Source organism: Sycon ciliatum, chromosome 3 (assembly GCF_964019385.1).
Source record: "Sycon ciliatum chromosome 3, ocSycCili1.1, whole genome shotgun sequence".
Lineage (NCBI taxonomy): Eukaryota > Metazoa > Porifera > Calcarea > Leucosolenida > Sycettidae > Sycon > Sycon ciliatum.
The window spans coordinates 25194870-25208484 of record NC_088645.1 but is presented as its reverse complement, the minus strand read 5'-3'; the positions used below and the strand labels follow the sequence as shown (position 1 = coordinate 25208484).

General features: G+C 48.9%; 1 protein-coding gene across 1 annotated transcript; it reads left to right on the top strand.

Annotated features, from left to right (window-relative positions):
- The first annotated feature begins 4379 nt into the window (after positions 1–4379).
- Positions 4380–11922, top strand: LOC135811885 (uncharacterized). The gene is made up of 2 exons (XM_065325128.1): positions 4380–9779; positions 10615–11922. Exons 1-2 carry the CDS (start codon positions 4770–4772, stop codon positions 11425–11427), a joined length of 5823 nt encoding a protein of 1940 aa, XP_065181200.1. The 5' UTR covers positions 4380–4769; the 3' UTR covers positions 11428–11922.
- Positions 11923–13615: the final 1693 nt, after the last annotated feature.

Below are 13615 nucleotides of genomic sequence, written 5' to 3'. Positions count from 1 at the left end.
AGCTTGCACATCAGAAAACAGATGATGATCACCAAACACAGAGAAGTTGGCTATGTGTATGTTTGTGTCACTGTGTGTGCATGTGTGTGTGTGTGCATGTGTGTTTGTGTGTATGCGTGCACATCTGTGTGTGAGAGAGAGGCAGACAGACAGATAGCATATGATGGGAGGGATCAAGGTCTGACCTCAGAGTTAAATGCTGACGGTGTGGAATAGCAACAGTGCGAAATCGGGCAGGGTGGTTAATGGCCCACACTGGAGCCGAGTAGGAGCGCCAGTGGTTGAGGGCTAGCACAGGAGTAGCAGCAGCTCCAGCCTAGGAAGATCAGCTTCTGGATGAAAATCTCCCGGACACAGTAGGTACCAAGCTTCACTAGCAGATTGCCGGCAGGGGTGCACGGCGAGAACCCGTACATCCCTCAAGCCACCAGAGTCGCAGTACTTGGACACGATCCAGGTGCTTACCCGCCAACAATGCTGAGAAGGCACTGGAGCCATACAGGAACATATGATCGAGCATGACCACAGACTTGAAATACAGGGTCCGGCGTTGAATACTGAGACAGCGACGTCTCCTCCACAGAACACCACTCAGCCCCACCATTGCATTATTTTCGCTTTTTCATGATTTTTACAATTGTGTTAGAGCACACAGCACTCGATGCAACATTTACCAGTGACTAAATAACTCCGCGTCTCCGACCATAACTGCAGCGTTCCCGTGAGCCTGTTGGATTTCCGTCAGCCTGTTGAGATTATCTTCATCTCGTCACATGTGAGCCTGTGTGTTTCATCCGTATCGTGGCACAATTACACAGACACGATTTCCAACTCAGGCCGGTTCCGTTGCTCGAAGGGTTGGCGGTAAGAATTGCTACGCCGTCTGCGGCTGCATGGGAACTTGGCGAGTCGTCGTCTTTCTCCATAAATCCTGATCGTCACGCGAACAACAGCCACTATTGCCTAAAAACTACGACACAACAGTATCAAGCTCGCCCCAGCAGAAGGACACGAATGACGAGCGCTAAGACGGAGAAAGAGAGACAGGGTTAGCGAGAGCTGACTAGTGCAGGTACGCTGTCATCTCCTGAGGTGGTGGGCGAAGCAGCGAGGTGGAACGAAGGAAGATAGAACTTATTAGAAGGCATACGGAGGCACCAAAACCTATTGCCTGTCACATACTAAGTGCCATTTAGGGTTGACAGCTGTCAGCTGACAGCCTCAAAAATTTGAAAATCTGCTCCAAAAACTCTCAAATGGAGCGCACAGTAAAAAAACTCGGCGACGAAGAACGCTTCGTATCGACGCCCTGGACTGAATTCGGCACGTCCAACAAACGGAATAGTGTTCTCTGATATATTCTCTACGTGCTGGGTATGGTCGCGTTTAGTTGGAAGCTCAGTGCATCACCACTTTCGATTTTGAGACTTGGCCGATGGACTATAAAGGTCAGCTACAGCTAGCATGGCTGCAGCTGCAAGCCAAGTGTCGCTACTACCAGCATCAGGAAACAGCACCAGTGTGACTTTGCTATTGCCTCAGTGTGTGGGTGCATAGCAAACCACGCATGTCGTACGCGGGTGTGACTTTTTCTTCGCCACCAGTTGTCACCCCGCCCCCATTAGCCAATCCAGTCAGTTTCACTGGCTACATCACCTTGCTGTGAGTAAGATCGCTTGAAATGTGCTTGTATTCATACAAAAACTGGATCCAAGTGGATCCAGTTTTTGAATTTTTCAAATTCATTGTTGCTATGCTGTGACGTAGCACTTTCAAGCCCTATTTTAAGCGACTAATAGTGGTCTCCGTGGAAACTGATGTCAGAGATGACCTGTACTACACTCTACAACCAAGAGTATAACCCCCCAGGGGTTCTACACTCTTGCTACAAGTACAACTTTAGTATATTATTCAGAACTAGTATTAGATAAACCTTGTTATAGTTCACGCATATTGTTAGACTGACAGCATGAAACAAGGTGGAGGACACTGTGTTCGGAAACAGTGACCTTACTACAACCTTCCGCGGTTGGCAGAGCCCCGGTCCCACCGCGGTTTCGAACACAGTGTCCTCCACCTTGTTTCATGCTGTCAATCTAACAATTGCGTCATGTACAACCTTGCACCAGTTACAGGTCATCAGTCTGACAACAGTTTTCACGGAGACCGCTAGTAAGTGTAGTAGACTATCGCCTCGGCATGACGGCTGGCGTGCAGCGGAGTAGAGGATCGAGGAGCGAGTAGCTGTTATCGAACACGGCTGCAACTACCGGTAACTGTTAATTCTGCGTCATCCATGCCACTACAAAATCATTGTACTGTATAAGTATACAATAGAAGTAATACTAACACTATGCCAAAGCCGCCGCGGACTGGGTTCAAGGGAGTACGCAACGAGTGCCGCTCCGGAAACAGGAACGTTATCTTGGGAAGTTGAGATGCGTCGTCCATCCCACAAATTGGTGTTGTGAACAAAACCGTTCTCAAGTAAAGGCCTTTACGTACTCCCTTGAACCCAGTCCGCGGCTTTGGCATAGTGTTAGTATTGTTACACAATCATGTAGATTGAGTATACTAGTACCATGTAGTGGGATGGATGACGCGGAAGTTGAGCCCTGTTCGACAACAGCTGTAAACAGCTGCTCGCTCCTCGATCCTCTACTCTAGTACTACTACTGTCGTGGTCCCTCGGGTACATGGAAATCCGGGGCCGGTGCCCTCACTCAGCGGGTACAGAAGTAGATCTACATGTGCCTACAGTAAAAACCTGTAACTAAAGACCACCGTGACTAACGACCAGCCTGGTACTACAGACCACTTCGCTACATACCGACGTCACAGTTCTATGATTGTACTTAGTAGCAATGACACGTGGCCAGGTAAATGTACAGTCATGTACATGTACATATGTATGTAGCACTCAGTGCTAAAGAGTAAAGGGCTAGGTGTTAGTACATGGTAGTAATTATTATAGACTACTAGCAGCACCCCGCCAGCGTTGCCTGGCCGAACGTGGCATATGCGGCCGGGTGAAGCAAGTACATGAACAGCACACGTGCTCAGCACGTGGTGGTGGCTACACGATTCGCACCCTTCCGGTGCTCAGCGCTTCTGTGGCTGCTTCCGCTAGCTACACGATTCGCACGCTTTGCGTGGTCTGTGCTTCTGCGGCCGCTAGCTACCTACACTGTTCGCACGCTTCGCGTGCTCAGGGTGACACACAAACAAACACACGTCACAGGTGCCTCTTCTTTATAAGTAAAGATATACCGGTATAGTACTGTTGGCTCGAAATTGTTAACAGATGCGTTGACCTCATAGCTCATGCAATGAGTGATATGCGAACTGCCATTTTTATTATTAGTAGTAGTACTGTTACGTGTCTACACTGAATCACACAGTCATGTGACACCGGTACAATGACTATACAAGGTTGCACCTCATCATGATCACTGTAATCTGTAGGCTAAGGCCAAGTAAAACAAATGATTGTTTATCGTCCGCGCCCAGCCCCAAATTTTCACCCTCCCGACCGAATTATTTTATTTTTTAGTACAGGTAAAGTACTGCATGAACTGCGGTCTACGGCCTCTAATCAGCATGGCCATAGATTTTTGAAGGTGAGGTCCACAGACTGAACCAAAGCTTAGTTGCTATGGGCTTGAAAAATGAATCTGATTATCAGCTGCCTCGTTTCCTTCGTCTGTTTGAAATTCACGTCGCGTACGTTTCTTCCATAGCGATCTCCAGTATTCTAAAAGAAAACTTCTAAAATCATTTCTCGGGATTCGTGTAAGTACCTGTAGCTGCCTCGGCTGGGCATGCTTCATACATGGCATGTATGCATTTACCTGACTACATCGCTACCAACGTCCTTTTACACCGTAGAGTCTACCGACGTGCTTTTTATGATTGTAGCAATGACACGTGGCCAGGTAAATGTACAGTCACACTTAGTGCTAAAGAGTAAAGAATTAAAAGGTGTGAGTAGTACATGACTTTTTAGTATTTTACTGTCACGTGTACGTGTCTACACAATCACACAGTCATGACTCATGACTCATGTGCCGGTACAATGACTATGGTCGCACCTCATCATGACAATCATTGTGACTGTAATCTGTAAAGTATTATAATACTAAACTAAAGACTAAAGACTAAAGGACCTTAGAAGAAGGTACTTTTACTAGTACTAGTATGCCAAGCCAAGGCGGCTGCTCACTGGCATGGGCACTGAGTGGGTTCAAGTGATGACCTCGAGCTAAAATGACAACGCGTGGATATCAACCCCCAACGGCCTAGCCCCACGTAGACCATAGACCTACAAGTACAAGGCTACATGTAGGTAGCTAGCTAGGATGTGACGCCCGGGCCAAGACTAGCGCAGTAGCGGGCCAAGCTAGCTAGGCTTCGTAGATCTACGTGTAGTTCAGTGCACACGTGTATTAGTATCTGATAAAACCCATGCAAACAGTGTCATTTTTGTTTAGTTCGTTCATACGCCTATCTCTGCAAGGTCAGTCATTTTTGCTGTGAGCGAGACGAACGTCAGTCAGTCGTTGTTGTCGTTATCGGGTGTTCAGTAGTTCACTTTTTCAGTTGCTGTATCTTGCAGACGCTTGCTGTCCAGATGAACAAAATTACCGGTGATCATTCTTGCAAGAAGAACTGAGTGCAGTGTATTTCCAGTCAGTTCAAGAATCACTTTAGCAGTTTCGGCTGTGATCATCGATTCGAATTGACTCTGCGTTTCCTGTTGCCTCGGATATATGATGGCGGTCATGGAAGAAATCAGATCCAGGCTTGCATTCCCCTCAGTCTCCATTCAAACGTCGGCTATTGGTCGTCTAGAAAGTCTTATCAGCGACACAGCTGCGATTGATTCAGCGTCGCAACTCACACCGGAACTGCAGCTTCTCCTGGACAGCTGTGGGCACGAGGGTGTGGCTGTTGTGTCAGAATGCTGCGATGTACTGCTGCGACGTGTGCGCTGCGGCCAATGGTCAGCACAGATTGTTACACAGCGGCTGCTTAGTATTCTCTCCTCTGCCAGATGTACATGGATCATCACTGGCAGCATTTTGAGTCTGTTGGTGGAGTCTAAGGAAAACAATTTCTGGTCGGCACTCAACAGCTCATCCAAGTCCAACAGCGGCCATGGCTCACATCCACTGGTGTCCGCATTCAGGTACTCCCCAAGTGCCAGAGTGGCGGTGGTGCATGCACTGCGTCACCTTCTCTCCACGGTACACAGCAGTGCGGCTACTACCCACCCGCAGCAGCAAAGACTGTGGAGCATTGCCGAGCCCGTCGTCCACTTCATTCTCTATGACAACGTGGGTTTTGAGTATCGTGAGAGGCTGGTGGAGATTCTGGTCGAGAGCGCTCTTGAGTCCATGCAAGCCGGCATGGACGACGTGGTACCGAGTGGAAAGAGTGTAAATGGCGTTCCGTCGCATGAGAACGGTAAGCAGCAGCAGCAGCGTGATGGAAGCAGCTATGTGTGTAACGTTGTCAAACTGCTCATTGACTGGCTGTGTAGTAGGAATATGTCAAGGTTTGAATCCAGTATGAGCGCTCTGCAATGCTATCGCAGAGTCAGGAAGCTAGTGTGGTTGTCAGTCTTCGCCACCGCAATTGAGGAGTCGTATAAGTTATCCATGTACCACATTGCTGCGTCATGGCTTGTGGACATGGCGGCGGCTAACAATCAACCTCTGGACGTCATGCTGAAGGAGATCGAGTCCATTGATGCATCTGCGACCACTGCCGTTGTGTTTGTACCAAGTCTGTACGTGGTATTGACATGCCAGCCAACTCTCTTCGCCACCATCATTCTAAATCTACTATTGAAGTTTCTACCGTTCATGAGCAGTGCCGCCGATCAGTCGCTGGGTGCTTTGCCCTTGTACTGTACTAATATTACTACTACTACTATTACATCATCTACTCCATCGTCATCCGCAGCTGCGTTGCTTCTCAAGTGTCAAACTGCTATACAGAATAGCCTGGTGTTGGCTGGTGGTAGTCATATCAATACTACTGCAGGTGGCGGCGCTGCTCATAGCCTGAATGGCGCAGACGCCATCGCCGCAGAGTCAGTTCAAGTCCCGTTCGTCAGCTCACTGGCACAGTACATCCGCTCTGCAGCCCGCCTGCCGCTCCTGTTTCAACGCGAACCCGAGCTGTGTAAGCTATGGTTTGATCATATGAAGTCAGAGTTGAAGAAGATTAATCCGCAGGCTGCTCTGGACACGCCGTCCCTGTACAAGTTGTCCATGGTAGCAATGGTGGTCAGCTCCGTCCTGGTCTCTGGGTGGTCGTGCAGAGAGCTACGCTTAGCGTCCGTGTTGGCTATGCAGAGCCTGGCAGTGGCGTGCCCTCCGCTGTCACATGACCTGCTGAAGATGCTGTTACACTGTTTCAACGTCAGCACTATGGAAGCGGACGTGCAGCTAGCTATTCTACACGCTCTGCCTGAGATGGTCACACACAACGTCATGCTATCACCAGTGGTTGCCACCATAACAGGGCTGATGGCACAAGCATCACTACAGCCGCTGTCGCTGCGTCTCGTGTGCAAAATTTGGCAGAAGATGGATCGTCTCTTTCCGCAGTTGCTGAAGGTTCTGACGGTGTGCGCCGAACACATGACGTCATCGTCGGAGATGCTGATGTCATGCTCTGCAACAGTTCTTGACATCGCTCAGACGCGGTCATCTCAACACGCTAATGACGTCATGCCCATCATCCGTAGACTGCTTTCGGCTCCAGTGAGATTGGATGTGCGTGGAGAGGTGATCGCAATGGCCACTCGCAGTGTTCACTTGATGATATTGAACGAGGTGGTCGAGTTCAAAGCGGTGTGGACTACATTGGGTCAAGAGCTCAGCATGCAAACCAGGGAGCTGGCACAAGCTGCCGTTTGCAGACTGATGGGGTCCATGGCTGAGTTGCAAGGAGAACAGTTGCCAAGTCGCCAAGACGAGGCACTGTATCATGAGCTCATTTCCAGTTTATTCAAGATGATCTTCTCACAGCCTGCGAGCAGCACCACCGTCATCTCAGCAGCGTACGAGGCGCTGTCCTGCTTTCCCGTGGAGTGTTTCCAAGCGTCAATGCTGCCCCCTGCACACATCCAAGCCTTACTGGACACTGGGCTACTGAAACCTGCCAGCAGCCAAGACGCGGCCGCCGCACATGATTCCACCGTGTCCTCTACACAAGCCCGCAGCAATAGCAGCGGTTGCAAGACGGCATCGAATGGAGCAGCTTCTCCATGGCCTGCTCCTCCGTCACAGGATCAGTTCGGTGCTCAGCCCATTCCAGCCGATGCACTCTCAGCGCTAATGGTCTGCAACGTTGGAGCTACAGACGGTCACGCTAAGTTCCTTGCTCACTTGCTGCAACATGAACTGAAGACACAGTCACGTGGTCCAGCCTCCAATGATCGCCGCCGTCCTACCAACAACAACAACACCAACAACAGCAGCAGTACCCTGAAACGTGTTGATGCTCGACTAGTGCGTGTTCTCGGCAACGTGCCGAAATCATTGCTGAAGCTGTACGAATCCTGCAAGTCACCGGCATCGCTACCAAGCCTGGCAGCTGGTTTGCTGTCCTGTCATCAGCCTAGTTCTATAGCCAGTAAGGCCAGTCGTAACGCGACCACCGACCGTCACCTCATCCTACTGCAGAATCTCCTCTCTCAGATTGCACCGCCTGCTCCCAATGCTGGTACTATGGATATCCTGGGTCTGGCTGAGAAATGGTGTGCATTTCTGCGTCGTCTCTTTGCACACCTGATCCAGGTGAACCACACTGACGAGGAGAGCCTCGTCAACAAGCTTCAGGCATTTTCTGGGGCACGTGACAAGATATTTGATGTGTTACAGAAGGCGTCCAGGCTGGGTACGAACAGTCTCTTCAACAGCACCCTGGCACTGACCCAGTTGTACCGCGTGACTTGTGATTTCTGTAACACTGATCTTCCAGTATCAATCTATCCACGCCTCCGGAGCTGGAAAGCCAAGATGATAGCGACGATGATGAACATGGCGTCGGACAAGGTGATGTGTGCTGGAGGTGTCTTTGCCAACGAGCAGATCTTCAGCTGGGGAACACAGGGACAGGTGAGCAAAGGCAAACACGGTGCCCTCTGCCTGAGTGCACTGTTTCTTGGTGTGACCTCTCTATGCCATACACTGGTGGGAAGAGACTGGCCAGTACTGAAGATGATCACTGATACGCTGTCACAACACTGTGCTAAACTACCTGGCGCTGGCACACACCAAATGATAGCCGCCCTTGACTACGGTGATAATCGTCTCTTGCACCTGGTCCTGCCCTTCTGTATGGGTACACTCTTCTCGGCTATGGTCACAACGCGCGTTTGGGTCGTGGAAGGAGTGCGCGGTATGAAGTTGTTCGAGGAAGCTCGGGAGCAGTATTTATCAGCATTCGCTGCACACAGGGATGGCGCTACGCTTGTTGCCGGCCAAGTTGTCACCGATCTCTTGAAGAACACTCAAAACAAAGAGTTGACGTTCGACAAGGGTCTCACCGTCTGCTCCATGCTGTTATCACGTGCCGAAGGTGTTTTCGACGCGGAAAAGTCGAAGACTGAATTGTCAAGATTCGCCAAGGAGGCTTCCCTGTACTCCTGGTCAGTGTGCTACGCATACCTGGTATCGCATGCACTGGACAAGCTCACTGAGAGAGATCAGATGCTGGCCAATACTTTGCTGGTAGCTGATAGTGGTGCCATTACTTCGCCACTGGTGTCCAAGTCACGCATGCTGTGTTTGATGGCACTGTCCTTGCTTGGAGAGAAGACGTCACAGTCCGTGCTATCCAGTACATATGACCAGCTGAAAGACACTCTACGTAGTGCTGGTAATCTCTCTGCTGGCAGCGGTCTCCTGCAATCTTGGGAATGTCAAGTTGCCAGTATGCAAGTATTACTTGGAGAGAATCATCTCATGTGGCGAGAAGAGAAAAAACTGCACATCAAAGCATGCCCGGTACCTGCATATGATCTGGTGAAGGGCTTGGACACGGCGAGACACAGCGCCGACACATCTTTCTCATCCATCGCGGTGCAAGCTGTTGGTGAAGTATGGTATCAGCTATACGAAGAGAACTCACTACAGGCCTTGCACAATCCTGATGAAGAGTCCATGGCGGTTCGGTCGAAGTCGAACGTCCAATCTGTTCTGCAACAAATTGTTGCTCAGCTTTCAGCCCTCACAAGTCAAGTAACCATTCCTACTCGTACAGGTGATGGCGTTGTCAACACAATGCTCTGGCCGTGTATTCATACACTGTTACGATCGCTGTGCCAAGCCGTGGAAATCCCACCCACATCCGAATGGTCATCGGTCATGATCAAACTGCTAAGAATGTCGTCCGCTCCTGGAGATGTTCATAGCGAGTGCCTGACAATACTGTTGAAGAGCTACGCTAAAGAATACGACAGCACCATGCTGGTCAACCTGATCACCGACGGAACGTTTCTCAAGTTTTCTCTGGATAATCAGAAGCTTCTCCTGTCCAGGCTATACAGCGGGAAGTTACCGAGTGTAGAATTAAAGTGCCTTTGTGCATCGCTCGGACAGTTATTTGCTGACAGGGAGAAACACCAGTGTGCGGCCTTCCTGCCCGAGGCCATCGCGAACGTCTGGAGCTCGTGTCGCGATCACACCGACCACGGCGAGATCGTCTGGGAAGATCTTCTCTGTCCTGTGGTGACGCAATGGATCAACTCTAACGAGAGCAAGGTTAGTGCTGTGAAGTTTGTGTGTTGTTGCAGTTGTGAATGATTAGGCTACATGGAGGTTAACACTCCGGTGTTAAATAGACTACTACTAGTACAAGTAGTTCTGTATTACAATGATGTTATTAATTTGTGTTGTATTACGCATACTCTTAGTCTTACTTTGTAGCTGATTGCAGGAGTGTGTAACAGTTACGGCCAAACTCTCCGCCTAGTTCTAGTGCCCTAGCTTCTGTAAGGATTCTCAATTTCTCATCACAAACCCCATTCTAGCTTCGAAGGGAATTCTATTCCAGTGGATTTGTTCTCAAACAAATTCTTTGTAGTATTTGCAGTAGTCGCTCACTCTATTATTTGTTTGTCGCATACGTGACTTTCCTTTCTCTCCTTCTCAAGGCTGCCGGATGGGACAGAGCATGTGGTGGCAGTTGAATAACACAGTAAACAAACAGACGAGTTCTAGATTTTTTAAAGAGAGAGAGAGAGAATATTTACAACGGCTTGGAATGTGGAAATTGGGTGCGCACCACCACTGGCTGTTACTTTGATTGTCACAGCACAAATCACCCGACTAACGTCACTGCAGCCGTCACATACATGTACGTGATGTGTTGCTAGACCTAGTCATTAGATTCTCATGCATAATTTCTGCAAGTGTCTCCTCTCCCATACACCGACGGCTGTATGCACAAGCTATCCATTATGGGGGGCAATAGATGATGTTTGGACAACTAATGACGTAATACGTCTCTTCTGGCTACGTGCACACGCGCATGTGTGTGTGTGTGTGTGTGTGTGTGTGTGTGTGTGTGTGTGTGTGTTCTCTATGCAATTCTCAGGTTCTCTCTGATCTGATCTACTTGTCACCAAGCCTGATGAGGGCATACAGCCAGGAGGCCGCCAGGAAAGCTAATCATCACCAGTCTGAGGTGTTGACGTTGCGCATGTTTGCGTTCAGAGTGCTTGAAGCCATGCACTCAGACAATGGCGTTGGACCGTTGCTCATGGCGGTGGAAACTGTAGTGGATAACTGCCCGGATGATCAAATCGTGGACATGATCATGTTGCTAAGCAGCCTAGCGTGTCACAGGCAAACATCCGCATTCTCTACTTCGCTACTGCAAGTGTTGGAACGCTTGAGCTCTTCAAAGCGATCGACAACACATTTGATTGCTGACATGATCATCTCCTGCTGCTCATCTCTCCTTCAAGCTGTCAACAGCGGTAACACTATCACCGCTACCCTCACCTCTAGCAGCAGCAGTGGCAAGACTTCATCACCCGCATCTTATCTGCACCCTGACCACCCTGACCACCAGCAGCAGCAGCCCCCTCTGGATAGCTTACTCCACAACATGTTACTAGCGTCCGGTGGCGACGAGCAATTTCTTCTATCCGCATCTAGACTAGACCAGCATGCCACAAGGTTCTGGCTCGCCGATTGGTTTATGCGCACTGGCTGTGAATGTCTGCCCAGTTCACTGACATCACTGGCTGCTGTTCCGGCCATGTCTGTGTTTCTGAAGGCGCTTGGCCATGTGCTCGGTGCACTGGAGACAGCGGTTAGCGAGCTCAACCGTGATGCTATTTGTCTGTCCAGTCTCCGTGATTGTCGCAGAGTACTTGCTGCAAACATGCCGTCCAATACCTGAACAGACAGATTCTCAATATCACCAATATGAAGAAAGAAGATGAGTGACAGAAAGCATGGGGGTCTTTACAATCTATGCCAATGTGTGTGGCTTATTATTATTGCATACCATTTCTTGCTGTCTCTTTTCTTGGGTCCGACTGGCAGCGGGGCAGGAATTAATGAAATAGAAAGGTTTTTTGGCCGAAAGGCGTGTTTTTCCTCTAGCCCGGTTGAGCGGTCGCGGCTAGGAATGTAGGGAGTCATTGTTTTCAGGCGCTCCCCTGCTGCCCAGTCACCCATGCTCACCACTGGCCATGCTTTTTCAATTGATTTTACCGCCTTTTCTCCCGCTTGCTGGCGGTTCTTTAATGGTTTTAGATGTTTTTCAGCTATTTATCTATTTTAATACTGAGTATGTGGCTGCGAGTGTGTTTTTTTGCCGCAAGTTCTACTCATTTCTGGAAACCACTACGGTGGTGAGTGTGATTGCTCTGGTAGACCACTACCCCACGTACTGAACAATTGCTTTGTGAGTGAAAACAAGAAATTATAATCACCGCCTGCTCCCAATGCATGTACAATAGGGCTTGAAAGTGCTACGTCACAGCATAGCAACAATTTCAAAAATTCAAAAACTGGATCCACTTGGATCCAGTTTTTGTATGGATCCAAGCACATTTCAAGCGGTCTTCCCCACAGCATGGTGATGTAGCCAGTGAAACTGACTGATTTGCCTACTGGGGGCGGGTTACAACTATAGTCTGTTTCAAAAAGATTAGCAATCAGGTTTTGGTCTTAAAAAGTATGAAGATAAGGGAAAATTGGACAACGAAGTACATAAAAGGGCTGGTTAGGGCACGGCAAATTGTTCTGTGAAGGTTTCGGAACAATTGGACCAGCCGTTAAGGAGTTAGAATTTCGGCCAGGTTTCCGGCCTTTTCCCATGGTTTACAATTTGCCCTGGAAGCCAGTATCGATTTTCTATCAAAACCCACGATTTATCTTTTCCTTTCTGGCCTTGTGGTTATGGATGCTGTCTGCTGACCATGAAGTTGCGAGTTCAAATCCCAACCTATCTTCAACTCACACTTTTTTCATTGTTTTTTTGGTGATCAAGCAGACTTGTTGTTGTTCACGGTTGTTGTTGTTGGAGCTCCCGCTTCCTCTCGAACTGACTGACACTTGACTGGCTCACGCCATGTGAACACACCCTCAACACTGAAACGGTGTGAGTGAATACGGAAGTCATTGCGCTGTAGCTACGTGTTGAATACACCGGCACATCGATCGATCGATTTCTTTTTGAGAATTATTTTAGTATTTCAAGATCGCCAATTTATTTGAATTTAGAAGTCAACGCCGTCTTCTATCAGCTTCCACAGGCGTCTGCTTTTCTCAAAATGTTGTCGAAGTCATACGGATAGCTTCGCCAAGTCATGGCCTTGGGAATGAGTCTGTGTCGATGTCGTTTTCGTCACATGGTGAGAGTAAATTGCATCGCAGCTCAAAGAAACTATTTGGTCACAAAACATATTGGGACCCATGTCGCTCGTCAGCCTTGGCATTTACTACACTTTCGACATGTCCTCTCTGACTCCAGTCCATAATCGATACGAGGAAGAACTCGTTTGTTGTGAACCAGACGTACACGACTCAGTGTACCGACATCGACCTGAGTGAGTTGTCATTTTTCATGCTTTCGCGCGGAATATTTCTTCGAGTTCACAGTGAGTTTTGTAGGCAGCGCTCGAGCGCTCATACGGATTGGCCAAATGCTAGCAATGACTTGGCAACAGGCACGTGTCTTGATGCCATGTTTGGGGTTCGCAGCTCGGGATTCAGTTTTGACTTTTCTCATACTTCAGTACTCTCCGACGCACTCAGAAGAACTACGATGGAAGAGCGCAGAAGAAGCTATCTCCTCACTCGTTAAAACAAAATGCCGTCACGATTTATTGAAAGAAGTGGTATAGTTGGTGGTAAGAGTGTTCAAAACCATTTGAACTTCAACCTGTTCGTCTTGTTGTTGACATGCTCTCTTTCCATCGTCTTTAGCTTTTGTTTGTTGTGAGCTGTTTTGGCTTTCTCCTATACCTCAGAGGCTCTGGGGGATGCCAAGTGATGTTTTTGAGAGGCTGGTGATGGCTGTGAGCGAGAGTTTTGCCGATCGGCGTCGTCCTCGCTATAGCGATGAAAATACTAGTTAC

Coding starts and splice junctions, on each gene's coding strand:
- LOC135811885 (XM_065325128.1), top strand. CDS start 4,770: ATGATGGCGGTCATGGAAGAAATCAGATCCAGGCTTGCATTCCCCTCA. Junction 9,780..10,614: donor TCAACTCTAACGAGAGCAAG/GTTAGTGCTGTG, acceptor TGCAATTCTCAG/GTTCTCTCTGATCTGATCTA.